The sequence below is a fragment of the Gymnodraco acuticeps genome, unplaced genomic scaffold, assembly GCF_902827175.1.
Source record: "Gymnodraco acuticeps unplaced genomic scaffold, fGymAcu1.1, whole genome shotgun sequence".
Lineage (NCBI taxonomy): Eukaryota > Metazoa > Chordata > Actinopteri > Perciformes > Bathydraconidae > Gymnodraco > Gymnodraco acuticeps.
Genome location: NW_022990764.1, coordinates 654,470 through 682,130, shown reverse-complemented (window position 1 = coordinate 682,130; position 27,661 = coordinate 654,470). Strand labels below are relative to the sequence as shown.

Below are 27,661 nucleotides of genomic sequence, written 5' to 3'. Positions count from 1 at the left end.
GCAAACACAGACAAAATGCAAACAGACAGTAAAAGAGAGCGGAGAAACTAACGATTATAAGTAGTTATCTGGACCATGATAACACTCCATATAATGTGCAAGAAATGCAGCTTGTAACATATAGTCAAAGTGCCCAGTTAGAGCATTGGTGTTAAAATGCCTGATCTGAATAATATTTTTCATAAATAAGCAATGTCTGAGGCTAGAGATTAAAGTGTCCTTATCATCCTCTGTATGGAGAATGTAAGCCCTACCCTAGAGACACAGATGAATACTTGTAAAGGCCCGTCTGAATTATTACTTTATGTCTCATGACACCCTCCGAAACCAGCCGATGAACTGTTTTCCATTTAACCACAGGGGGCTGATGATGGTGATTTAAGGGCTGGTACAATCAGAGCTTATATTGAGGTTGTCGAATAAGCCTTCAAAGCAAACAAACATCCAAGAAAAATCGTATGTTTGAATAAAGTGATTCATTAAATGAGTGTGGCTTGTGGTAGCATATTTCTATGTTAATTATAATGAACTATTTTTTGTATTTATAATAGGGATAATAAGGTCTGACACATCTGTAGCCGTGAGTGGACCTTTAACCACAGTAATCGTAGCCACTTCAGAAAAACTCGACACACTCCTGAGCCGTTACTAGTAGAGATAAAGGCTCTGGCACTGAGAGACAAATTGGAAGAGATTATACTTTAGAGTTCAACAGAAGAACAGAGGGGAGTAATGTAATAGTGGTATTTGTGAAGATGTGACATTTGCTCCGGACAGAAGTAGAATGTTGTCCTTTACAAGATATACATGTTAGCGAGCAGAGAGCTGGGAAAAAGCCGAAACAGTGATTTAAAAAAACAATGGTTGAGCACTATGAAGCTGTGTGGCAACAGCAGGAGCTCAAGGTGAGACAAAAACACAAAGCGAGTGTGTGCTGGAGTGAGGTACCTGATGAAACTGAGGCTCGGGACACAGAAATGGTCGGGGTCCCTGAATCCTTCCTCTCATGGCCGGTAGCTTTTGTCTCAGGCACACTGTCACTGGAGTTTACACTGACAACGCTCTCTGCTCCATCAGGCTGTGTGCACACACAAATCAAACACACCCATGCTGTTAAAACAACAATTGAATCCGCCTAGTTGTCCCTGGTGTGTTGTTGTTTGTGTGCTTGTGTATGATTTGCTGACCCTGACCCTCCGGCTGTCGCTGGGAGTGGAGGATCTGTCCGGAGTGTGTGAGCGCAGGTTGTTGGGTATGGTGGGAACCCCCGAGGACTCCAAGGCCACCACACTTCCCCTGAGAACCAGATAGAAACCTGTCATCGACAAGTTTAACACCACAGACATTTAAAGTGGAAACTTTTAGCTTTTAGTCATCAAGGACTGAAGTTTTACCTGCCTGATGCTCTTTGGCTGCCTAAATAAATGGCACTCAGAAATCAAGAGACTTTTTAATGTGATTGAGCTTTCATGAACTGTCAAGGATATCTCTGGATTTTTATTTTATGTTTGTTTCTTCTTTAGTCATTGAACTGCTTTCCCTTGAGGCCTGGAAGTGTTTAATTTCCAAAGAGATATCACCCAGTTTTGAGATAAGTAAATACTCAAATGTGAAGTCTCTATTGACTTGACACTGACATGAGGCTGTGTCAGTGCTGAGAGATTGATTATTTGTATAAAATCATGTTTAAAGGTTAAAGTGAATTGCTCTGACACAGCAATGATATCATTGGCATACTTTTGTGTCTTCGGTTTTGTTTTAATTTATTTCTCAGTAGATCTTTGTGTGACTGTGCTTTGATAATAAATAAATATACACTTTGAAATGATTATATGTCTGTTTGTGACTCGTGGGGATGGACACCTGTTTGAGCGTGGACTCGGAGCAGAGCAAACACTTCGCACACTTTGAGCGTCTCCATCCAAAACCGTGTTGACACTGGCGATGTCAACTCCGTTCTCCGGCTTCATGGCCTTTCGGTTTGCTTTTTTCTCCATCTTCATCCTTCTACACACACACACACACACGCACAAAAAGAGTCTTTTATTTTCCCTATATTTATCTTAACTCAACAAACAGCAAAAGGAAATCTAGTTAAAGAGGAACGTACAATCAAATTAACTAAATTGTTTTAAATTATTTTCACGAAGGTTGTATTGTTTCCCATTTTTTCCTATTTCTTGAAGTTAGCCGGATGACTAAAATGTTATTCTACATTGTAGTCAACTCTGACAATGCTGCAGAGACAAGGTTGGTTAATCAGTTGGTCTAACACTTTGGTCCTGACTAACGAATCCCAATATCTATGAGATGGACTGCCACAACTTCTGTTACAGGCATATACAGCTTTATGTCTTTATATGATCAATTATGACCAAATACCTGCAAGATTGTCCATCACTACTTTTTTCTGAATTTGGATGCACATTCTCATTCTAATGCAGATTTCAATAACTAAACTTTGTGTTGTAAAATGCATTTTGTGTGTGCATATTGCTTCTCAGTCTGAATCACTGTGATGCCTTCAGGAACCATCAGTGTGCAGCCGAGAAGAGGAGCAATGCTAGCCTACACAATTCAATTACTGCTGTTCTGCTCGGCCAGATGTATTTCCAAATGCATTCAGGGTCTCTGTTAAATCAAATAAACATCCAACTGATCTTTCTAATGCCTTTGTACTGAAGTGAGTCCTCAACACACTGCTGATTTCTATCACATAATAGTTTGAGTATATTTTACACTGTCTGCTCTCTGCTTACATCTTACTGCATATTTTGCATATTTTATGAGAGTAAACATTTTAATTCAGAATATATGTTTGCATGAACATAAATTGAGCTGTTTTGTTCTGTATTTCCACTGCTTACCCTTTCCTCCTGGCCCCATCCACAATGTTCAGTACAGCATTTCTTTTGGATTTGGGGGTGTCGGATTTCTCTGGCTCAGAAGTGGCTGACAGGTTTTCTGTCGACTTTATGTCTGTGACTGGTGATCAAAAACATCAAAAACATTAATGAAAATGTCCTGCACTACTTCAAATATCATAATTGTTTGGGTAACAGAGCATTAGAGGTGTTACTCACTGGTCGGGCTACTCAGGATGGTCTGTTTGATCACGTCACCGCTCGGCACTCCCTGCTCGAAGCGCTTTGACCGCTCCTCCAGGAACCATTCACCCGTCACCACCTTCAGCTCCCTGCAAACACAACGCCCGCCTCACTCAATATACACGAAACACACCAAAGCTTTGGGTATCATAAATCAGTAAATTACTTGGGATATGTGTTCAATAAGTACAAAAAAAGACTACAATGAGTTTTTTACAAGCATGTAGTATACAATTGAATACCCGTTTCACCGTTATAACAAAATATATGAAACAAACCAGTAGGTATAATATAGCATTTATCTCTTACGCAGTATAGAGGTCTTAACATCACAATATTATCAGAACTCACCAGCTGTGTGCTACATTAATTCCTAATCATATCATTAATCATGACTTTCTCCTGGATAACAACATGGAAATGGATGGATGGATTAACCAATATTTAAAAGAATGTGTTTTTTGAACACAAATTATTTAGAATAAAATAAGTTTACGAAAAACCTTTGTAACCAACTTAACTTCCTACTGTGAGATACAAAAACACTTTATACAAATCTTTGTAAATAACGTCTTTGTCAAACTTTCAGGACCTGCAGGTCTGAATGAAGAAGGACTTTCCCTCCATCTGTCTGCTTAAGTTTCAAATGGTGATTTTCTGCATATGTTCTTTAGCCCTAGGTTTCTTGTGTAGGTGTATAGAGCTAAAACATTTGCATGCTATGAGCAGGAGAGCCAAAGTTTAACAAAGTTTTACTTCTTGCACTTACAGACTCAAAAACATCTTGTAGACATAGTGTATTTGTTGTATACTGGCTGCAAATAATGAATTCCCATCTCTGCTACTTCCGGGATTGATGGTATTTTAACAGACACCACAAACACTTAATCAGGGTTGCCAACTCTCACGCATCTGGCGTGTGACACACGCTTTCACTCTCAATCTCACACTCTCACGCTGCCCAAACTATTCTCACGCCACAAACAAGATGAACCGGCGATCGTTTTTGGTTGGTTATTTACAATGTTGAGTTGACAGCTGCTCAAGCTGTCGATCCGCCCCCACCACTCAACGTTAACAGACAGCAGAGCAGTGGGAGCTGGTTGGTCAATTCCCGACCCGTATTGCGCATGCGCAGATCTAAGATCCAGTAGAAATTATAAAAAGTCAAAGTCTGCTGCTTATTGTTCTACTATAGGCCAAAATAGAGTCAAAGAGTATATGAGAGTGAGAGTGTGTTAATTAATGTATTTGGCAGTTTGGAGTAAGTCTGTAGATTTGTTTGTGTGTGTGTGTTTCATGTATAGCTCTCACGATCATTAATTTTGTTGGATACATTTTCCCGGAAATTATTGCGATAAACGATAATATTGTCGGCACCGTTGTATGACCATTTTAGACCACTGACATAATGATAATATATAATAATAATTCAAGTACATCCTTTCAAACTGCTAGTCACATCCTCGTGTAAATGGCAATTTATCGAGTTCATTTTTATTTATCGTACGATAAGTCAATTAATTGCTTATCGCGACAGGCACATAATAAAACAGTGGAAACAAACATGTGTTTGACTTTCATTAGTGAATGACACTTTGTTCCCTTTATAGTCTGTGTCCAATATTGTGTATTTGTATATATTGTATATATATATATCCTATATATATGCTAAGGTCCCGCTACTGACACGATAACAGTCATTTAGTGCCAATGTTGAGACTAACGCGTTACTGTAACGCCGTTATTATTGGCAGTAACTAGTACTCTAACGAATTACTTTTTAAATTCAGTAACTCCGTTACCGTTACTACATAGTGCGTTACTCCGTTAGTTTTTTTTATATAGTCAACAGCCAGACGAACAGAGATGAGAACTGTACTTAAGTACAGTACTGAGTAAATGTACTTAGATACTCCTCCTGTGTCACATGCGGAGACGGGCTGTGGGCGTGTTTGTGTTGTTTACTAACAAGACTATCATGGCGGCGGCGGAGCTCAAGTCTAGTTTCTCCACCTGGAGATATTCTCACTATTTCACTTTTGTCGAGCACAAAGAAAAGAACGTTTTTGTTAAATGTAAGTTGTGTCTTGGCGGGTCAAAGGTCCTATCTACTGCCCAAACCAGTAATTCAAATCTCTTAAAACATCTGCAAAAACAACATGCTGGGACGAAGCTAGTAGCTAAGACCACAGAGACTCAGCCGACGCCACTCCACCTCCACCTAAGCAACAGCGGCTGGATTTTAACCAAGGGACTGCTAGCCAGGGAAAAGTCGATAAAGCCATTGCACGGTATGTTGTAGAACACATGCAGGCTATTGCTCCAGTGGAGTCACCCGCTTTCAGAGAGCTAGTTAGCATGATAGCATGTCCGGGCGGCACACGGCATATATTATGGGACGGAAAACTTTTTCCAACTACCTGGAGAAAGAATATACAAAAATGGAAAGCCAGCTAATATCGATGCAATCCAGATTGCATATAATGCATGTCAAGTTGATCAACAGATTGTATTATTCTCCAATGCAATAACAGTACTGAAATTAAGGCTATAATGGCATTAATGGGAGCCCTTTTTTGTAAGTAACGAAAACGTTTCACAGTAACGCATTACTTTTTTGTGTAAGTAACTAGTAAAGTAACTGAGTTACTTTTGAAATGAAGTAACTAGTAATGGTAACTAGTTACTGGTTTTCAGTAACTAGCACAACACTGTTTAGTGCGCATATGTGTAATAATTAAACCCATGATATCAATCTCACTCCAGCCAGGTACCCAAAGTTGGCAACCCTGCACTTAATATGTTTAGTTTGGTGGATTATTCTTTAAAGCCATGTAGAAGATGGCAGCCCTGAAACACCCACAGACAAATGGAGACAGATGTGTGTCGTTAACTATCTGATGCTAGACATCTGGAGTCCATTCCTCTTCTAAACACTAAGCTGTTCTGATCCTTGGCGGGCATGGCACTTACGAAATCTTGGCACAAATGCTACACCTCCACTGGCGTGCTTTCGGAATTGAAACCCGGCAGTCATTGCAGACGCGCAGCTGACACTCCTCGCAGAGATCCCCACGGTCAAAGATAAGTCCCAAACTCTTGAGACAGCGAGCGCACTCTCGCTCCCCGAGCTCCTGTTGCCGACGGGACCCTTTTCGTTTGATTTCCAGCAACTCATTTTTTAGCTTTCTGAGGGAAAGAAGGGAAGAAGGGGCATTAAGGAAACTGAGTGAGATGAACAGTTTAAAAGGTGATGCTGAAGTACTTACCTTATCCTCTTCTCCTCACGCTTCCTCAATTTCTCATCTTTCTGCAGCACCTTCAGGATCATGTCTCTCTCATGTTCCAGCAGATAGGAGAGGTTCAGATCCTCCCCGACCTGCTCCATTGGTCCTTCAGTCTACACGCTGCCGGTGAAATCAGCCGAGCAAAGATGTTGCATGGAGGAGGTTTAGAGAGAACTACATTATGCTGGAAAACGCTTTCAGTAATTTTCGGCTTGAGATTGGATCACGGGCATGGTCTGAACTTTGTCCCTCCAGTGTTTCAGTGTGATCTCCTCTGGTCTTCTGTTTCTTCAGGCTGACTAGAGGGGACCCCTCTCAGGAAGCCTATATGACGTCAAACAGACACAAGAAAAAAGCTAGTAAAACTTGGCTGGCATTATTCCTGGTTAAATTGCTTTTTTTATGCCAGCGTTAAAAATACAATTATTATAATACAAAAATTATTGACAGGATTTCATGAGGAAGCAAATAATTAGTGGACATTTAAAAGCTCCACAGCAGCTTAACAAGCACACAATTAGACTCCAAGCCTGACATTCAGAGCACAACACCCACATGTCTCAGCTTCTCGTTGCAGAGATCTATCTTTTCCTCATTTAATGACTAGACTTGTTCTAATTATCTGCACACCTGCGTGCCAAAGCACACATCCACATAATATTAATTGGGATTTGGAGACTTTTGCTAGAAAGAGTCTGACATTTTAGCTATACGAGTGGCGAGGCTGTAGGGATGGAAATGTCAGTATGTCTATCCTCAACTCTGGTCTAAACTAAATATATTAACAACTATCGGTTAGATGGAGCAGCAGTAGAAGCATAAAACAACCCAACGTGACCATGATGAGGGCGGACATGGACATATTTCCTGAGAGGCTGATGGGGGAATAAAGTTGAAGGATCTAAAAGATTATAAACTTTTGAGAAAAACATTCAGGACTGGAGCCCAGGAGACACCCGCCACGGTAGGAACGTGTGAAGAATATTTAAAATGTCCAGCTAAACATTTAACATTTAGCTCAAGGCGTTTCTGTTTCTGATAAGTGCAGAGACACATTTTAAACAGTTTGTAGTTCAATATCTAATAAAAGCACATATGGACAGGAGGAGCTGGGGATTAAACCACCTTATATTTAATATCTCTATAACATTAGATACAGCTGCCTGTATTATGACAAATTAGCCATAGGGAACAGTGTGAGGAAATGAAATGTCAGTCCTACTGTAGCTGTGCTGGAGAATTACTAAGTGTCCCTAATGCCACTTTAAGTCAGATAAATGATTTGATTTGAATGCTACACATGAACACACACCGACACAGAGTCAATTATCAATCTAGCTGCAGTGCCTGATCAAGTGCACTGCAGTGAATAACCTGATTGGCACAAAAATGGCTTTCCGTGATGTCTATAAAAATCGACCATGAAGATCGGAAAGTAATAAACATGGAGAGCAAGAGCTTGTGCTGATGAAGTCAGGAAATAAAAATTGAATGGAGGGATATGGAGGGATATGCATAAGCCCACACCAGCCTCCTTCAGTCCGTATTCATTACTGTCCCTTTCATCCTCGTCCTCTCTTCTCGCTTTACATGAATTAGCACTAACGAACCGGCAGACTTCATCTCAGCTTCATTTGCAACCAAAAGCACACCATGACATCAGCGATTATGGCATTTTAAACTCAACTGCAGCTGCATTGTAGCCAATGAAAAAATGTTGCTTCACCTTTTGCTTAAGATGGGGATTTAATAGAAAAAATACAAATGATATACAGAACAGAACAGATGCAGCTCTGTCAGGCTGCATTGGGCCAGAGCAATGCTGAATGCTAATGTCAGCATGCTAAAACAATCACAATGACAATGCTTATATGCTGAGGTTCCCCATCATCTTATTTCACTGTTTTAGCATGCTAGAATTTGCATTTAACTTTCACATTTGCAATTAGCACTAATCATAACATGCAGCTGAGGCTGAAAGGGTGACTAATTTAGTAGGTACTTGGTAATAGTGGACACTTTTGACTTGATGTTAGCACTGGATGGATCTATGAATAACGTTTTATTCTTAACCACAAATGTCAAACTTATGGTGGAAGGAGAATAAATCCCTCTAAAAATGCAGTGCCAATTACTTCTGTACATCTTGAGATATTATAACTAGGACAGCAGTGATGGAGGACTGACCTTAGAGCCAGGGAAGCTAAAATACCTACCTTTGGTGTAATTAGTAGCTTTCTTATATTCTGTCTTTCTGACCTGCAATGTTTATTGTTTGACATAATGATACTGTGACTTACTCACTGGACTGCCAGTTGTCCTCAGAAAAACACTCTGTACCACAAATATAACACAATATCACTTCAAAGATCAAAAGTCAGTACACAACCTGGATTGAAATGTAAGTTGTTTTAAGATATATTCAAATCAAATGTAAATATACAATTTGCCAGTTTATTAGGTGCACTTAATTATAATGTCAGGTGAAACTTTTTTAAGAAAGCTGTTGAAGATATTTGTAAATCAATTATTTAGTTGGCCCGTATTCATATAACTATGATAAAAAAAGATCTTATTTTAGGGTATAACATGAAAAACATTACGCATAATAATAAGCATATATTTGAATCAACAACAAAAATGAAATGATAACCTTCCTGAGGCTAGGAAGTGTATTACACTGCATTGGTTTGAATTGCAGGTTTAATAAACTGGAAAGTAGTTGAGTATGTAAAACAGAAAGCTAAAACCACACAGAAGATCCTGGCAGCCAAGCAACTGTGCCACCTGATACTGCTGTGCTGACGTACGGCTGACTTGGTCAACAACATCTATAAAGCGAAACTAATATTTATCTGAGCATCTCTCATACAACAGTCATGCTGAGAGAGCACAACAGTATCTCAGAGTTTGTATTGTGCTGCAGTAGGCGTGTGTCCCTCTCAGTCCTCCCTGAGCACACTGCACACATTCCCGCTCTCTGCCCTGAGCAAACACCAGGCGGTTCAACTCTGGCTTATGTGCAGAGGAAACACACTCACACTTCAGCTTTGCACTAATACTGAGCCCAGAGGAAAGCACAGTGACTCATTTTGCTTTCTTAACAGTCAGGGAAGGTTTCTCTCTTTTCCAGAACATCTTTCAAACCTGTAATGGATCGTTTGTCACTGAGTCAGTTCTCCTCCCAGGACATTTGACCAGAGCCACATGTGGTGTGCTCTGTGTTTCGTAACTCTGGTATTTTACCACCAGCCGGTCTGGTGTTTCCTGCAGGTGGTCGGGCTTACAGACAGCAGAATCAATCTGCCAATTAAAGACCACATGTGTGCTGGGAGAAGCGGAGCTCCACTTGGCAGTGAAACAAAGTAGACATGGATGAGAAATGTACTTGGGATAATCCATTAATTACTGAATGTTCATTGGGAAAACAAAGGATCAGAAACACTTTCAGAAACCAAGGTCACACGATGGCTGCACTTCACAAAAGCTTCTGTCCTTCAGTTCACTCATCTCATTCTCAGCTAGAAGGAAAACCTTCAAAGGTAAAGCGCTTCAAGAGGAAAACACTGTAAGATGACTCATTTCACTTTATTACGTTCTGGCATTGCAACACTGTGCTTCATACACCCGGTTATGATGAGGGATGATGCACTCTGCAAATAGCAGCCCAGCATGACACAACAGTTCAATGAGGCTTTATAATTATTATTATTTGTATTATTATCATAAAGTGCAGCACTTTTGAATCTCAACATGACTTTGAAACATTTCTCCCTCAATCAGCACTCCTGTGCTTTAACAACAAACATCTGTCTCTCCAGCTGTTTGTTATCTTGTTTTGTATTGAAATTGTAATATAATACATGTAAAAGCGGTGACGGTAAGCCCTCTTAAAGCTGGTGTGGCTGCTAACTGGAACTCTGGTTTAACTGGAAGTCTTTGGGATTGTGATTTGGTTATTTGGGCATTAAGTTCCACATAACTCAATATCATTTTCAATATACGCCCTCATCCCACTATGTCATTAGGTTAAGAAACAAACAGGAACAGCGTGTATATCCTTTCCCCTGTGTGGGTTTTCTCCGGCTTTCTAGCACAGTCCAGAGACATGCAGGTTCAATTAATTGTAGAGGTGGAAGGAAAATCAATAAATGTATTGTATCGCAATATTAAATTTTGTGCTACTCTATTGATTCATTCTCAAAAGGAATCTATACATTTTTTATTTATAGTAGTAAAAATGTATAGGGGAACTCTGCCTTGAAATATTTTGTTCACTTTGTTTACTCGAAGACTCCTGCCAGCTCTTTATTGTATGTTTTTATGGATGTACATTGGTAAATGTTAATTTCTTTGAGTGCAGTGCATGTGTAATAGTGCTGTGCAGGGACTGTGATACATGCAGATCAAACTGTTCTGATATCAAATAGTTATCTTTCTATATTTTCTTCCTCTAATGCAGCAATAATTGCGAGTATCACAGTATACAACAAAGTACAGGATCATAACCTTGGTATCTGATATATATATATAATTTTGCAAGATTTGCAAGCAATTATAATTGCAAGTGGCAAATTAACTATAGTTAAATTGTCCATAGTTGTGAATGTTAATAGTTATCTATGTTTCAGCTCTGTATTTGACTGGCGTCCTATCCAGGATGTACACGCCTCCCGCCCCCGCAACTTTTAAAGGTTGAGTGGATGTACCAGATAGATGGATGGATGGACGGATGGATGGACAGATGGATGGACGGATGGACGGATGGATGGATGGACGGATGGATGGATTGATGGATGGACGGATGGATGGACAGATGGATGGATGGACAGATGGATGGACAGATGTATGGATGGATGGACGGACGGATGGATGGATTGACGGTTGGATGGACGGATGGATGGACAGATGGATGGATGGACAGATGGATGGACAGATGGATGGATGGATGGACGGATGGATGGACAGATGGATTGATGGGCGGATGGATTGATGGACGGACGGATGGATTGATGGACGGACGGATGGATTGATGGACGGACGGATGGATTGATGGATGGACGGACGGATGGATGGACGGATGGATGGACGGATGGACGGAGCCCTAGATACAACTGTGCATTTTCCCCCCAACTTATCTCTCAACACCATGCACACTCCTCAGCTCATATTTCTCCTTCTTGTTCACTCTTGGACATAAATGTGTCATTGCGGCAGAAAGGCAGCAACAAGTCACCAGTATACCACACAACTTTTTCTCTGTGGAAATGCAGTTACTATACTCAATCTTCCTGTGAAAGAGTGGAAGTGGGATGAATGAGGTCGAGAGAAACGATATGGTGTGTGGTGTATTTCTGCAGAAATGTGGGTCACCCACATGCCTTTTAATATGGAAAATTCACCAGCCTCAACTTTAGCTCTCGCCTTGTTATTTCAGCGAGGGGCAGCGGATATCTTTTTAGCCTGGAAGTGAATAAATTATAGGGTAGCTCTTTCACCTTATATCAGCACATTCTTTATCTCCTGGGAGGCTGAGGCTTTTCCAGATAAGTTTTCTAGCATGTTCTCTTCCACAAAATGTTGACAAAGGCAGCAACAGTGTGAAGAGCGGCAAGTCGAGATTATTAATAAATTATACAAATACATACAGTTCTATGTAACAGTAACACAAATTAAACTTAGATGGTTTTCTTAAGCAGGAACTACAGTCCTTAATGCACCATGCATCTCCTACTTTGTTCTAATTTATAACCCCTGAATCCCCCGAGGTAATTTACAGGATGCTGTACAGTTTCCTTGGGAATCATTGATGTGAGGTGGCAGCAGACAGGGATGATGAGTGGCAGAGAGCGTCTCTGGTGACCATTAAACAGCAGGTCACCTCAGCTCTGCCGGACCTCCTCCTATGGCTGCAGCCAGCCAACACAGCCTCTTATATGATCCATACATTCAGAAATGCATTAAGTGTAGAAAACATGAATGATGCATGGTAAACGCAATAGAATATAACCTATACTGATGTTGTGTGTCAAGAAGGGGCTGATTTTGGGACTCTAATCAACACCCAATATCCATGCATATGCCTCATTCAAGCCATGTGGGAGTTACCATAATTACCACCTGTATAATTTACTCGCATACTCATTGCATCAACATTCATGTCATGATAACATCCTCCTGAAAGATATGGAAGAGCTGGATGCAAAGAGGATGTCATTCAAGTTAATTAAAGGGTAAGTCTGGTGGTGTTCTTCATTGTTCCTATTGTTCACAACTCCCATTAAAAGACCAGAACCCAAAATGAATTGATGCCGCAAACGAGTGATGTCTGTGGAGCTTATTTCTCTGATTGCTCCATTGTCTTCCAAAAACCATTAAAAAATATGCGGCAGTTAATACCCACTAGACCGCCTGTCTATTAATCTGCATATTTAAAAAGAGTCCCTGATACCAAACTAAAGTGCAGAGCAGCTTTAGTTGGAATTATTTAGCATAATTTACTGAGCCTTTAACAAAAAATGTATAGTTATAGATTCTGCAGTGTTAAGAGACTGCATTGGGGAGAGCTGACAACACATTGTGATCTTTTAATGGGATTTATTGATACAGCCATTGGATCCTACTTTAAAATAAAACAATATATATGTGTAGCTTTAATATTATTGATTCATTTAAGTGATAACATCAGTTGCTTTGGGTTGCATTCCTACCCCTTTCCTGCTAGTGATCTGATTTGAAATATTTTCTTTAATATTTTTCCTTTTCATGTAAACATAAAACCGTCCATTCATGAAAAAGCAGGAAAAGAAGGAAGAATCCCACAAGACAGCAGATAAACTGGACTTTGAAGCCAGGCAGGGGCTAAATGGCTTTACTCCAGGGGGAAACATCACGACAATGACAGATGTAGCGATGATCAAAGCTCAGCAGACATCAAATTCAATAGCTTTCTTCAAGTAAGAGGAAGAGATGAAGCACAACACTCTCAAGATGGATTTCTTCACATAAAGGCCATCAGTCTAAGAGCTTTATTATAAAACTGTAAGCAAGCTGCTTTGTGTCTTTTACAACAGAGTGCTGTGAAATTCTAACAAAGAATGATGATGTTGTGCTTAGGAAAGGTTTCCAGCACACACAGCGTATCTCCAATTAAAGGCATTGAAGCAAATAGGACCTATCCTGTTCAACCGTGTATCTGCCTGCATGTAATCCTCTTCCTGAGATCGGATGTGAGAGCAGTGTTCACAGCGAGGTATAATCAATGGACGGACATGGTCTTCACAGGGAGCTGGAGATGAGATCTGGCACGATGGAGGAGACAGGAGAGGTTTCCAGAAAGAGACACTGGGATGGAGGAGGCAACGAGTTCAATGATACATGACGTGTTCGTCTGAGCGGAAAGTATCCCTGCCTGTGTGTACTTTTCACTAAAAGTGGTAACCTGTCTGTGTCCATCTCTGACACACACACACACACACACCCCCACCCACCCTCAGGGCAGATAGCATATCCGCACCACTGCAGTGCACTAATAACCTCTCTGCCTGCAGACCTGTCAGACTGTCCGCGTCACTGCCAATCCTGATTGGCAGTGGAGCTGCCTGCAAACACTCCTCTTTATCCTCCGGACCCTCCGCATGTCAATAACTCTTCTGAAACACAGCCACCATCATTGAAATGGTGTCAATCAGAATCCAATTTGAAACCTTAATTAGTTGGCTTGCTCGAAAGGTAATGAGGTGACTTTGGACAGCGATGTGAATAACTCACCTGCGTCAAGCCGGAGACTTTGCATAACGGTGACTAGCATTCTGTCCTCGCCAGATTTGGCCTTTTGTCTGTGATTATGAGTCTACAGGGAGGGTGGAGATGTCAGGCTGCAGCTGAGAGACAGATCCACAGGAACAGGGGCCAATCCTTTGATCTAATCTCTAGACTGGCTGTCTAACACATATTTCATGCTTGGACTGGAGATGAGTGTTATAGCACAAGAGAGAAGGTCGACTTTGTAAAGGTTTGCTTAAAACCAACTAGTTTACGTGTCTGAGATGTGGCTGTCATTTACTTGTGTTGCTCAAATGGGATTAACATCACACACTTTCTGAGAGTCTCTCCTGCAAGGCATTCATGGTGTGGAAAAAAGAGAGCTTAAGTTCATATCCTGCTTAGGGTCTCACATCCACACCTTTGATTTCAGGAAGTTACAAAACATTTGAATATACTTAAATGTGAATATGCTTCAACTAAAGTGCGTTTGGAATTTCTAAAACAACAATTTGAAATCCTCAATGTTCGGCACTAATCGGCTGGCAGGTGTAGAAAGAAAGGGGAACCGTGTGGAAACATTTATGAATCAAATCTTGAAAACACACGTTGCTGTAATGTTGCCATTCAGCAGTGGGGGAAAGCTATTCCTCTGAACCACTACTAATATTTAAAATGCTGCCCTTACAGCCATGGAGCATGTCAGAGCCACCGTAAGATAACAGCTCTCTCAGGAGCCGTCACCAGTAATGACTTATTAAGCCTGCAGGCCTCCACAGTTCCCTGCAGCGTTCAATGGAGCATAAAATAGGAAAAACAAACCAACAGAGTTAGTGCCTCTAAACACCTTAGCTTTCCTGTCAGCTGTCCTCTCTTATACGACCCAGCACTGCTTCCACTTTTTGTTCCTTTCACCTTCACTGAACTCAGCCTTATCTGTATGCTGCTTCATTGATGGGTTGTTTGTGTCGTTTCACCCACTCATTAAGAGGAAAGGGCAGCTCAGGAAAAGGCTGCCACTCCTCCTAACAGCCCAGCAGAGAGAGAGCACGGATCTAAAGACGTAAAATGGATGATTTGTTTGTGGGTGTGACTGACAGAATAAAATACTAACAGGAAGGGGAAAGCAGATTTGGGGAGATGGAGCAGGAAAGTCAAATCAGGTGTTCAGTGATGACTTCCATGCAAGTTAAGTCTTCTGAAAGCGTTGTTTTTCAGTCACTGCACAGCTTTTAACAACCTCATGTGAGAAATGCAAAAAAGAAAGACGGTTCTCCTGTGCAGATGAAACACAGCAGTAGTACTGTGGGCACTGTTGCGTTAAAATGATATTTTCTAGGAAATTGCTTTATTATTTAATGATGTGTTATGAAATGCACTCATGTTAAAAATAACATTACATTAAAATTGCATCACCAAAAATAATCCTACCCCATTTCCTAAACTTTGAAGTCTAAAGCCGGTGGAGCCGGACAGACAAAGAGTCTTGATTAAAAGTACAATTTTCATAATTTCAGCCTTTCTTTTTTCATATAATGCAAATAATTTAGAGACAAACATACCCGAAATAAATGTTGCACAACTCAAAATCTGTCTGTCGAAGGGGAAGAATTTGGAGTAAAATGTGGGATTATTCCTCACAAAGCATGATAATCTACAGCCAAGCTGCAAATTAGTCATGGTGGGGTTTTGAGCTAAATGCTAACGTCAGCAACAATGCCAAAGCTAAAATGCTGATGTAAGCAGGTATATTTCTGTTTACCATTTTAATCATCTTAGCTCCCGGATGAGTCCTTACATGTGCTAATTAGCAGCCAAAGCTGATGGGAATGCTGTTGGTCTTGCAGGTATTTAGTCACAAAGCCAAGTATAGGACGGTTTCGCATTCCATTTAATTTCATGGTCGGATAATCAACCGCACAAACTAGGAAAATGCCCTGCGGCTCCAGATGAGCTGTACAACTGTGTTAAATGGATTAAGAGAAAATGTGTTTGTTAATATTCATAAAAGCAACATTGTAAACATTTCAACATACCACATAATCCAAATGCATTTCTAAATGTGTATCTACTTCAACTCCTCCTCTTCTATGTCCCTTCTACACGCAGTTACCTCAATGCATCTTAAATAAATCATCAAGTTTCTTAATGTGATTAATTATATTCAGGAGAGGTGCAGTCTGTGTGACGCAAGCTTCTCCTTAAATATTCAACATAACCAACTCTTCCAATGTCTGCAGAGTGATACTTGATCATTCATTTGCCAGAAACAGACATTTCAAGCCAGTTTGCCTTCTACACCACAGATCTGGCATTGTTTGGGCTTATGATGAAAACTGTGAGACGGTTCAAGTGAAGGCAGTCTGGAAGCTGGAAAAACATGCACATATTCAGTGGAGAGTATCTGAAATCTCAGCAAAAAAGATGTCGAAACAGTTCTCAAAAGAACGCTGTCAGCGATCATCAACAGATAAAACTAAGATATCAAAATGAAGTATTCTTTGTGATCTTTTATGACGTGCATCTTTCAAACCTTCTGTTTTTCAGTGCGTTATGTGTTGCCCACGACAAGCTAAGAACAAGACAGGAGACGTTTTTAAATGGAGGCTTGATCTGATTAACCCAATTTCAGTTGTGGCCTCTGCATCTTCTGCACAGAGAGAGACGTTCAGGTAATAAACAGCTCCCTCTCTTTCACCAACATGGCTGAATATTTCATGGCACTCATTCCTGGTTAACTGCTGCCTGCCACAATTTACTGCACTTTCGCTGCACTTCCAGGTAATGGAGAGAAGGGAATCCTCTGAAAGTGTCTGTCTGTCTGTGTGTGTGTGTGTGTGTGTACAGAGAATGTTCTACCATTAATCAGAGTATCAACTGAACCGCATATGTAATTTAAAGCCATGTGGACGCTAATGGATTTTGATTTTCTTTGAAGATTAGCTTGTCATTTCAGTTTTATCACACTGTATGTGGGTTCATCAGTGTAGCCCTTGAACACAGGAGACAGATGCACAATGAAATGCAGTGTTTAGAGGACAGATAAGTGTCTGGGCGGGCCTCCAGAATGGATCAATGAATAAAGATCCTGAAGAAAAGACAAGCAGCTGTTTTCAGCAGGTGGACTCTAGGTATCAACAGTATCAAGTCAAAAGGCATTTAGAAAGATACACTTCAGAAGAGTCATTTTGCTGAGGATCATGTCTGGTGAGTGAATTTAAGATGGCATCGACTCAAACACGGACCTCAAGAAACTAAACCAAGTACATTTCTGACAGCAAGCTCTCAGCGACGAAGACAATCCTGGTTATGAGCCAAAACAACTGCATTTATAAAATACACCTTTTGACAAAAAGGTCAACCTGACAATTACTGAAATCTATAGCGCACCTAGCGGCTGCAGAGGTACTTCAGCAACTTTCCAATTAGCTGCTTGAGTTGTGAAATGTTCTAAAATGGTTTTATACAGTTGTAGCAATGGTGGTATTAATGTTTCATAATGATCATCAATAAGCAATAATTAAGGAAAATGTTCAGGTCTGCCAAAAATGGTGGGTAATCTATTTCATAGACACTCATCCTGTGTGCAAATTATTAAAGATAGTAAGTATTGTCAGAAACCGTTAGTTAAAGTTTGAAACCTATTTTATAAAGGTTTAATATTAGAAAGTAACACTGCCTTTATAACCTTCAAAACCTTCATCAGCTGCACGGACTGTGATGAGTAATGAGTCCAATAACAATAAAAAGATCCAAACATCAACTCAATCACATTACATTTGATTTAAATGACGCTTTTATCCTAAGCAACTTACCACAGGTGCAATAAACCATGAAGATAGCAAGAACCTGCATATCCACTCAGAAAATATAACAACCAATCACAGGTGATCCGATTCCTCTTGTGCTCTTAATATGCAGTGATTCCCACAGCATGTTAATACTTTGGGGGGCCCCCAAAGTATAATGGCTCCCCCCAAAGTATAATTTGTGTGTTTTTTGTTTTTTTTTACTCAGTGAGCACTCATTTGCATTTGCATTGGTGGCAATGAGTGCTCAGTGAGTAAAAAAAACTTTAAAAACCATAAATTATACTTTGGGGGGAGCCACCCATAAATTATACTTTGGGGGGAGCCATTATATTGGTAAACAGCCTCTATGGACGCGAGTCCAGACCCACTTTTGGAATCAAATGATGACGTCAGTGGGATTATCTCCTTTATCAACTCCTAAGCATCCCCGGGACAACATCACTAGCCCCGCCCCTAAAAAGGTGTGAACTTGAGCCAATCAAGGACTACTACTACTAGGTCGTCCTTAGACGAGTTTGCCAACGGGTTCGCCAATCCTCACGGTCCTCCATACACCCGGCCAGCTCTGTGGAGCTTTCCACCCCCACATCCTTCCTCAGCACCTCCACGTATGTTGGCGTGGGGCGCCCTCTTGGTCGGTGCCCGTGTGTTGGCTCCCAGAGTACTAACTTGCCAGCTGGAAGTTCCTGGTGTCGATGGCAGTGACCTGCAAATTTCAGTTTCCTGGATGCCACCTTGTCACTTAGCCTGGGTAGCCCACCAGGACTAGCCCCGCTCCTAAATTTTTGAGAGATTTCTGAGGAGATTTTTTTTCACGCAAACCCCCCACCCCACCCCGAGTCGTTCCCCCAAAGTATATTTCATTTCTGCGGGAATCACTGATATGTGCAGACATTGTGTCTCAGTGTTAAGAACCAACACAATGCATACGGACATTTCAATGTGGACTTTGCCCTTCACAGCAAATATAGGCGAGGTGGACAGGAAATACCACTGAAACTTGTGCTCAAGATTATGTGATTAAAATGAGTCACTGAGAACCACAGGTTACTCTTGACACTAGTCCCCACACATAATAACGTCATAAAGTATGTGACCTTCTTCCTTGAATAGATACATAGACTCAATACAATGTTGTCTTGTGACTTTAAAGAAGATAACCATGGAGTTCATGCTCACAGGTTCCTTTATGCACTTTACCTTGTATTAGCTTTGCAATTACTGTAGTTTATTGTATACCCATACATTGTATTCTCACAATATTCTCATATAGCAATATCGTGATGACTTAAATTGACTGACAGAATACTAATCAACAAGATTCATTGTTAGTAGTTTTTCAAGAATATTATCAGAAAAGCGGTTTTGCTCTTATTAAATAGAATATATTTGGGTTTCGGACTGACTAAACAAGACTTTCAAAAACATCACCTTGGACTTTTAGAAACTGGGATAGACCTTTTCCCCTATTTTCTGACTGAACGATGAATTGATAACATACAAAAATAATCAGCAGATTATTTCATAAAGAAAACAATCAGGAATTGCAGCTCAAGCCTTGTTCATCATTTCCTAGTCCGTTATTAGAATATAGATAATATTATAATACAATATCATAAAATGTGCTTTGTGCTATAAAAAACATGTTAACATTTCTAATAGTTTTAATAGAATAGATCATTATTAAGAATAATCACTATAGTTTTCTACTGCATGTCCCAGTTTCAACCGTATGTCATATTTAAAGCTCTCAGAAAAACATAAACAAACCAAATTATTTGGGCAAAATTGTAGTCATTATTGTCCATTTTATATCCACTAAATAATTTCACAGTGCAAATGTTTTCGGTCAACATGTATAATATACGTCAATACGTATACTGAGGCTGTGACTCCCATGTCATTACAGCCGTCCTTAATCTGTTCATATATGTATTGATTTAACACATTGATGTGCATGACTTGCTAACAATTAATGTAATTAATGTCAGTGTTTGATGTACGCTCTGATGTGTTGACTTTTCCATACAGCACACCATGGTCAACATGCTGGTGCTGGGAAACTATAAAATAATGAAGTCATTTTAAAAAACAGAATTGGTTTTGAGCATATTTTTCTGATTTGCAGGCTAAAGTGTCCCATCATCCCATCACAGCCCAGCATCCCCCTCAGGGGCGCAGGTCAACATCACAGAGCGCCCACAGTGTGTGTGTGGCATGTGTCAACACATCAGAGGTTTGGGGAGGGAGACACAGAGGCATCACTGCCGGACCAGCAATCTCTCACAGACCTGAGTCATTCCTCTCAGCACTGCCTCCAAATTACATTTCTTCTTTTTTAAGTGTTTTCTTCCCTCCCACATCTTCAGTGTATGTGCATCGACGGGCTTCCACTGATTGCCTTGCTGAGGCCCTGATTGAACGAGGAGGTGATTGCATCTCATGGGGCTATAGGCTGCATACCAAACGGTGCGGCACCAGAGCCGCATCAGTGAGTGGGCGGGAGGGAAACCCTGCGCATCATGGCACTATGAGATCAGACGTTATTGTATGCAGCAGAGAAGATCTGTGGCAGCAGCTCAGGTCCTCAGCTGAGATAATCCTGATATAATCATGCAGATTATAGTCCGTTTAATGAGATCATATTAAATGATGGCTCATGTTTTTAAAGGTAGAATATTATGTGAATTTTCCTCACACTTGCCCTGTTTATTGTTGGTGATATTACAAGGGAGTGGACAGGATTTATGTGAGAGACAGTCTAAATCCCACGACCATTATGTGTCATTTGAACATCATTGTTCGCTTGTTTGTAGGACTCAATGTTTTTTCTATAGTCATGTTGAGATGGTAGACTAACCCTTGATTTGTGAACATTTTCGAAGAACTCTCGCGAGACTGGGTGCCCAAAACACCTGTCTAACCTCACCACTTGAGTTAAATGCTCAATCTGAACCATATTGTGATAGTTCCGTAAATTGAGGGTTTCAATTCAAAATCTGAGACAGGAATTTATCTATTTTCTTTCCCTTCTTTAATTACCGCTTGCCAATTGAATAATCAACTGATTAATGAAGATTTTGGTTTATTGTTTCGTTCAAGTTAAAAGCATTAGTAAAATATTTTTCCAGTTAAAGCTACGTCATCATCTAGCTTCCAGTTGATGCTAAAGTTGTAGCTTTGTAGTTGGCTATTTCTTTCTGTCAAAGTCTATGTGATGTAATTATTGCTAATGGTACACGCTGCAGGCTATGATCATTATGCCTTAATGTCAATATTATTCCAGGCTGAACTCCAAATAAACGAAATATGTAATCACAGTGTTTTGGTTTTGTAGGTCAGAGTACATCAGTCTTACACCATGAGTTGCAGCCTTTCACAGCACTGCCTGAGATGTGGGAATGTACACACACACACACACACACACACACACACACACACACACACACACACACACAACACAAACACACACACACACCACACCACACACACACCACACACACACACACACACACACACACACACACACACACACACACACACACACACAACACACACACACACACACACACACACACACACACACACACACACACACACACACACACACACACACACACACACACACACACACACACACACACACACACACACACACACACACACACACACACACACAACACACACAACACACACACACACACACACACACACACACACACACACACACACACACACACACACACACACACACACACACACACACACACACACACACACACACACACTTTTACAGTCTTGCCAGATCGTGGCAACGCAGACCTCTAATCCTGTGTGACTGCACAGCCCAGGGCTTCTTTCTGCTCAGCTGGATGAGCTCTAGCTGCCTGTGTGGTGAAGTCAGGGAATCCCTTCCTTCCCAGGCTTCTCTCCTTCTTTATTCACCCATGTGCCCCCCCCCCTTCAGCTGCCTTGTGTGCGTGAGCTGCATTAAAGCGTGTTCATCACTAGGAAGCCATTCTCCCCATGACAATGATAAAACAGCATCAGCAGAACTGCATCTACTGCTCACAGGAGCCAAATGGACCAATTTAAGGAAGCGTCACAATGAAAAATGATAGTATGGCAGAAGGTATTACGCAGCAAAGGCTTGCTGTCTGAAGAGTAGAAAAACAGCAATGCAAAATGTGTCAGGGAAGTTTACACCATCAACCTTCAACAGGCTGTTTATTTTAAAATGACATCCACTTGCAGTGCTTCATAATGGACCTAATGATAATGAATGAACTCATGGACGTTATTCAAATGTATTAGCACAACTGCTTTGTTTTAATGTCTAGCTTTTCCAGTCTTAAAGACAAAGACCTAGTGGATCATTTCAAAACACTGGCTACACAAAGCCTGTGGCTACTTCCTCAGTGTAAGAGGCCAGCAGCCAGTCTGACAGTGCTGAAAGCCAGATTAATAAGTTAGATGTATCAATTAAACTAGCAAATAATAATGAAACACTTAACAACAGTAAATAAGACTAACACATAATGCTAAACTAGTACTCTACAGCCCATGTTTAATACACAAATCAATCTGAGCTTCAATACAACAGAATTTTGAGTGGAAACAGACAACCTTTCAACAATTGAAAGCAACCAGATGACATTTTAATTTTGGACTGTTGGTTGGGACAAAGTTTAGTCTTGTGAAATCAAAAACCTTATCAGAGTGTTCAATAATCAGTCAAAATGCTATACTTGGTTGAACAATAAATGTAGTCCGCCCTAAACCCTAATGTAATTCATCCTCCATACATCATGTATTCCAGCCTCAAACCAGGACTTCTGGCTCCTGATGAGACTTCAAATCAAATGAGACTGACAACATCTTACCATCTTCAAAAGAGGCTTCACATTTCTTTTATCAACTGGATCTCACATCTTATGGCAGCATCAAACACACAACACCAACTAATCTGAGGCACAAAAAAACACACCAATTAATTGTAATGAGGTCAGCATGTTGCTTCATCAGAGAGTACCTGACACTTCTTCTGCTGCACCTCAAGAACATTGAGCAAGACATCCAGCCCTGAAGACATTTAGCAGCATCTCTCTCTGTGTGTATGTCATCCCCTTTAGTAGTTTTCCCTGAAAATCCCTGGGATATCCTGGTGACTCGAGAAACTAGACAAGGTCATCATTAACTAGCAACTGACATATTATAGGAACATTAAATTGGTTTTCTCAATTCACTTTGGTTTATAAAAAGCTAGTCTAATAAAATCTAGAAGGGCATCAATTAATTAAACCACTGCCCTCCATACATATCATGACATACATTTCTCAACATCCCCAGCCACCAAGTTTATTAATTAATGCAAGATTAATTGTTATAATTTAACTGAGCTGCAGGTTAATCTGCCGTCGAAACTAGCAGAGCCAACAAGAGGCAAGAAAATAAGCTTTTTGCTGCATTGCACCTGCCCAAACGCGCTCAACTTTAGCCGGGGAAGTGGGGCTGTCTGGTTCCGCTGCCGTGTGACTAATCCTCCGAGGTCGTGAGGGTGGAGAGACCACTCAAAACACACACACCAAAAAAAAAAACAAGGAAAAGACACAACGATCATTAACTGGAGACAAGCCGTAGCGACTGACTGTGCCATATGTCAGAGAAACACGGTGGTTTGATTCCCGGTGCATGGTTGGTTGACCTGCGGAGCGGTGGTTTCTTACCTGGTGGCCGCGGAGAGAGGCGAGCTTCGGGCGGCAGGGGAGCGCGGGGGACCGGGAGAGTACCGGGATCAGGGGAGCGTGTGTCGGTGTGTGCGCCAAGGCACAGTCTGAAGGCAGAGCACCACATCCAGGGTGTTCCCAACAGGAGGGGGCGTGGTGTGTGTGTGTGTGTGTGGTGTGTGTGTGTGCGTGTGTGTGTGTGTGTGTGTGTGTGTGTGTGTGTGTGTGTGTGTGTGTGTGTGTGTGTGTGTGTGTGTGGTGTGTGTGTGTGTGTGGTGTGTGTGTGTGTGTGTGTGTGTGTGTGTGTGTGTTTGTGTGTGTGTTTGTGTGTGCGTGTGTCACACAAAAAGGCTTATTTATCTTATTCCTAACTGTGCGACAGTTTTTTCCTGCACTAACTCAGATTGTTTTTTTCTTCCCTAATGACCCAATTAATCCGGGTCGTTACTTTATATAGGCTACTGCAGCTGGGCTATAAAGAGGTTCAGGGAAACTCCTTCCTGTCACCGGTCGTACATTATGTATTATGGATTCCCCTGCTCAGATCCTCTGGGAGTGTGTTGCTCTCCTGCAGAGTGACAGTTTATTTAATTCTGTGTGAAATAAATGGGTTGGTCATGCTCAACTTGACAAGCAGAGAAGAGATGGTGATAGGGAGAAACACAATAAGAGGACCTTATTCCAGATCAATACAGGTTGTTATACAACCAGTTTGTCTGTGCTGTTGTCAGTCTGACCTGATCTTCAACGGTGGCCTCTTTTCTTGCTTTTATAGTGCCACAGTTGTTTAGTTTTTATGTAGGCTATGTTGCTTTCTATGTATGTTGACAATGCAATATAATGATGTCCTGCATAACACATCCCTTGTTTCAAATCACCATACGTCTCATTGCAACATTTGAATTCATTATTAATGTTCTATGTAATAAGCTTTGTGTCAAGAGATGATGAAAAGCAGTATTTTAGGTTGCATTAGGTTGCTGCATTTACAGCAGTCATTAATCAACTTTGCCCATATAAAATAAATAACCAATACACAAAAAGTGTAAATTTGTCTGTGTTCATAATGCAAGAGTTATTTTAAAACAGACTTAAATATAAAAATATAATTTAAAATAAAGATGAATATTTAAATAGTAATATATGTTAATAGTGTTGATGTAGAGGTTGTAGTGCCTGGCTTCACCACAGGGGGGCGACATAATAAACCCAGTCAGATGTGTCTGTGCTCTTTGACTCTGGACAGCAGGAAGTAAACAGGAAACGCAAACCGGCGATAATAAAAATAACGGACTAACAAATACCTCTGTGTCAGTAGAAGTCATGGAGGAATATAACCCTGGAGATGAGGTGAAGTTTTTTTCTGAATTACATTTAATTCACTGTATAAATCTACAAAGCTAAAATAAAAAAGACGCCTCGGTTAGCTCTGTCGTTAGCTCAGTGATGCAGGCTGTTTCCATTTGGGTGTGGTCCCTGTCGTTTCATTCATAATAATTTAACTACATTTATAAAATAAGTAGCCGATTAACGTCAGATACAGCCAGCAACAGTGACCTACTAATGTAAGTAATAATAAGACTGCTACTAAATGTAACTGGTATTTTGTATATAATGTGTACCCATTTCTGTCTTTTGTTTTATTTACCCTAACTATAAGTGTAATTTACACGTGTTTAATAATGTGTTCTTCAGTGAGTAATTTAGGTCTTGCATTCTGTCATTTGACTTGTTATCATATGACAGTAATGTACTGTAGGCTTTTGCATTTTTTTCTGAGTTCATGTAATAAATCTCCGTATGTTCTAGTCTTTATTATAACGCTCCTTAAAAAAGAGATATATACTTACCTACTTAAATACTGTTAGTCATTGTACACCTGCTTATGGGATTTGTGCTAGACTACAAAACCTCTTTGCATTTGTAAGGCCAATTTGAACTCTTTCACAGATTGACCATTATATATAATCAGAAAAACATTCTATAAGGTGGATTCTCCATGGAAAAATACAAAATAGAACAAGCATGATGCCACAAACGTACTGTGTTAATTCTTTGTTTTTATTGTCTCTAGGTTGCCTTCAATGCCGATGAGGTCAATATCTCAATTAAAGAGGTAACTTTTTAATTACTGTTAACATCAGATAATTGTATTTACTGCACATTAAAGTGATGAGTGTGCTTGACCTTCTCTGTGTGGTTTTGTCTCAGTGTGTGGAAGGTGTTATTGGTGGAACAGATTACAACCAGAATAAAGTGAACCAGTGGACGGCCAGTATCGTGGAGCACTCTCTGACTCACCTGGTGAAACAGGGGCGGCCGTTCAAATACATAGGTGAGGAAACTGCTCATCATAAACAATAACATGGAGAAAACTCAGGATGCAATGTTGACATGTGGAGCTTCTCCTCGACTCATGAATACTCTCTGTTGTGTTACAGTAAACTGTGCGATCATGCAGAAGAGCGGCGCTGGTCTCCACACAGCCAACTCCTGCTACTGGGACACTACCACTGATGGTGAGAAATGACTGATAACTAGAACTGGTAACACTTTTAAATGTGTTTGATTTATAGGAGGGATTATAATTATCTGTATACATATATTTTTCAATCAGGAAAAAGCAAAGAAGGTTATACATTTGGATTCGAAATGCTAGTATTTTTATGTTTTCTATTATTTTATATTGTATACTGTTTATGTACACTACGACCAACCCGATCACAGGTTTATAACTTCAGGTTTCCTACATTTCTCCCATTCCAATCCAGAAAACCCCCAAAAAGCTAGAACTTATTTACAATATAAATGTAATAGTGGTATTAGTATTAATGTGGTAATATGTAATGTCTGTTGATCAATTTGACTAGATTAATAGTTCCAGCTCTAATTACTGTGTTTGAAAACATTTAGAGAATGAATTTAGGAGTAACCACTAGAAATGAAATACTTGTTTGATGTGGACGTCTGCGTCATCTCTCCTGCTTGTTTGTCTTCCAGGAAGCTGCACAGCCCGGTGGGAGAACCGCACCATGTACTGTGTGGTCAGTGTGTTTGCTGTTGCTGTGACGCTGTGAGCTGCTTTCTCTCCGCCATGTGTGAAGCTTGAAATGGCACCGTGACCAAGAAGATCCTCTGATGATGTTTGTAGAGTATTTCTCCCCACAGGCTGAAACAACCGCACGCTATGATAAAGAGTCGTGGTTTTAGTCCACGGCATTTCTCTGAGAAAATGTGGAATTCTAGAGACCTGGTGACCTCAAACATTCATGTACTTTGATTAGACGGCCAGTCTTCGGAAGTGAAAACTAAATATTTTCTCTCTTTATGTCCGAAATGTTGTTATCTGTGCATAATGTAAAACTTTAATAGTTTATAGCCATGCCACCATGAAGGCTCTGGGGATGGCAGTGTCCATTTTTGGAGTAAATGTAATGAAATGTGCTAAACACACATTCAAATCCTCCTCAGGATACACTGCAATACTGTAATGCTTAAGAAGAGCCGCACAGAGCTGCTAACATGGCGGTAGACTCTTCATCTCGTCTTCATTCCTCTTCTTCAGTACATTCCCAAATAAAACAGATGCCGTCTAGAAATGTGTTATTGAAGAAAATGCTAAATAGCTACCTGACGTCTTGTATAAAGTGGCTCTACTAGTCTGCATTAATGTTTTAAGGATTTCAATTTATTTATATTTATTGCAGATATGCGTGTGCATTTTTCAGTATGATGGAGTTTAATGGTCAAAGCGACTAATGCACTTTTCCTGGAATTATTCCGTAGAAATCCTGAAATTCTTCTGTAAAATTGAGTTAATGAAGGCTGTGTAATAAATAAATGTATTGTAACATCTACAGTGCATTCGTTAATTGTTGCAGTTGTTGCATCCGAATGAGAGTTGATCCCTACAAACTGAATGTGACGGACACTAAAGGTACTCAAGGTGCAGTTTGGTTTTC

At 40.4% G+C, this 27,661-nt stretch overlaps 2 protein-coding genes across 4 annotated transcripts in view; one reads left to right on the top strand and one right to left on the bottom strand.

Moving 5' to 3' along the window:
• The window catches only part of sytl5 (synaptotagmin-like 5), a 34,613-nt gene extending 10,773 nt beyond the window's left edge, over window positions 1–23,840 (bottom strand). For 2 of the 3 annotated variants that reach the window (XM_034232345.1, XM_034232347.1), the window contains exons 1-8: window positions 23,700–23,840; window positions 6,380–6,721; window positions 6,084–6,299; window positions 3,084–3,196; window positions 2,868–2,985; window positions 1,864–2,007; window positions 1,188–1,296; window positions 949–1,078 (exon numbers count right to left, since the gene is read on the bottom strand). In XM_034232345.1, the coding sequence (XP_034088236.1) occupies window positions 949–1,078; window positions 1,188–1,296; window positions 1,864–2,007; window positions 2,868–2,985; window positions 3,084–3,196; window positions 6,084–6,299; window positions 6,380–6,498 (949 nt within the window). In that variant the 5' untranslated portion in view covers window positions 6,499–6,721; window positions 23,700–23,840. The remainder of the gene's footprint in view (window positions 1–948; window positions 1,079–1,187; window positions 1,297–1,863; window positions 2,008–2,867; window positions 2,986–3,083; window positions 3,197–6,083; window positions 6,300–6,379; window positions 6,722–23,699) is intronic. The other variant, XM_034232346.1, reaches the window with a different exon arrangement.
• Window positions 23,841–24,924: 1,084 nt separating this feature from the next.
• Window positions 24,925–27,556, top strand: dynlt3 (dynein, light chain, Tctex-type 3). Its single transcript, XM_034232385.1, has 5 exons — window positions 24,925–25,049; window positions 25,774–25,815; window positions 25,911–26,034; window positions 26,141–26,218; window positions 26,700–27,556. Exons 1-5 carry the CDS (start codon window positions 25,023–25,025, stop codon window positions 26,774–26,776), a joined length of 348 nt encoding a protein of 115 aa, XP_034088276.1. The 5' UTR covers window positions 24,925–25,022; the 3' UTR covers window positions 26,777–27,556.
• The last annotated feature ends 105 nt before the right edge of the window (window positions 27,557–27,661 follow it).

Bases quoted from the DNA above. Each gene is read 5' to 3' on its own strand.
- dynlt3 (XM_034232385.1), top strand. From the start codon at position 25,023: ATGGAGGAATATAACCCTGGAGATGAG. The intron at 25,816-25,910 runs GTAACTTTTTAA...GTTTTGTCTCAG, and splicing joins TCAATATCTCAATTAAAGAG to TGTGTGGAAGGTGTTATTGG. The intron at 26,035-26,140 runs GTGAGGAAACTG...GTTGTGTTACAG, and splicing joins GCGGCCGTTCAAATACATAG to TAAACTGTGCGATCATGCAG.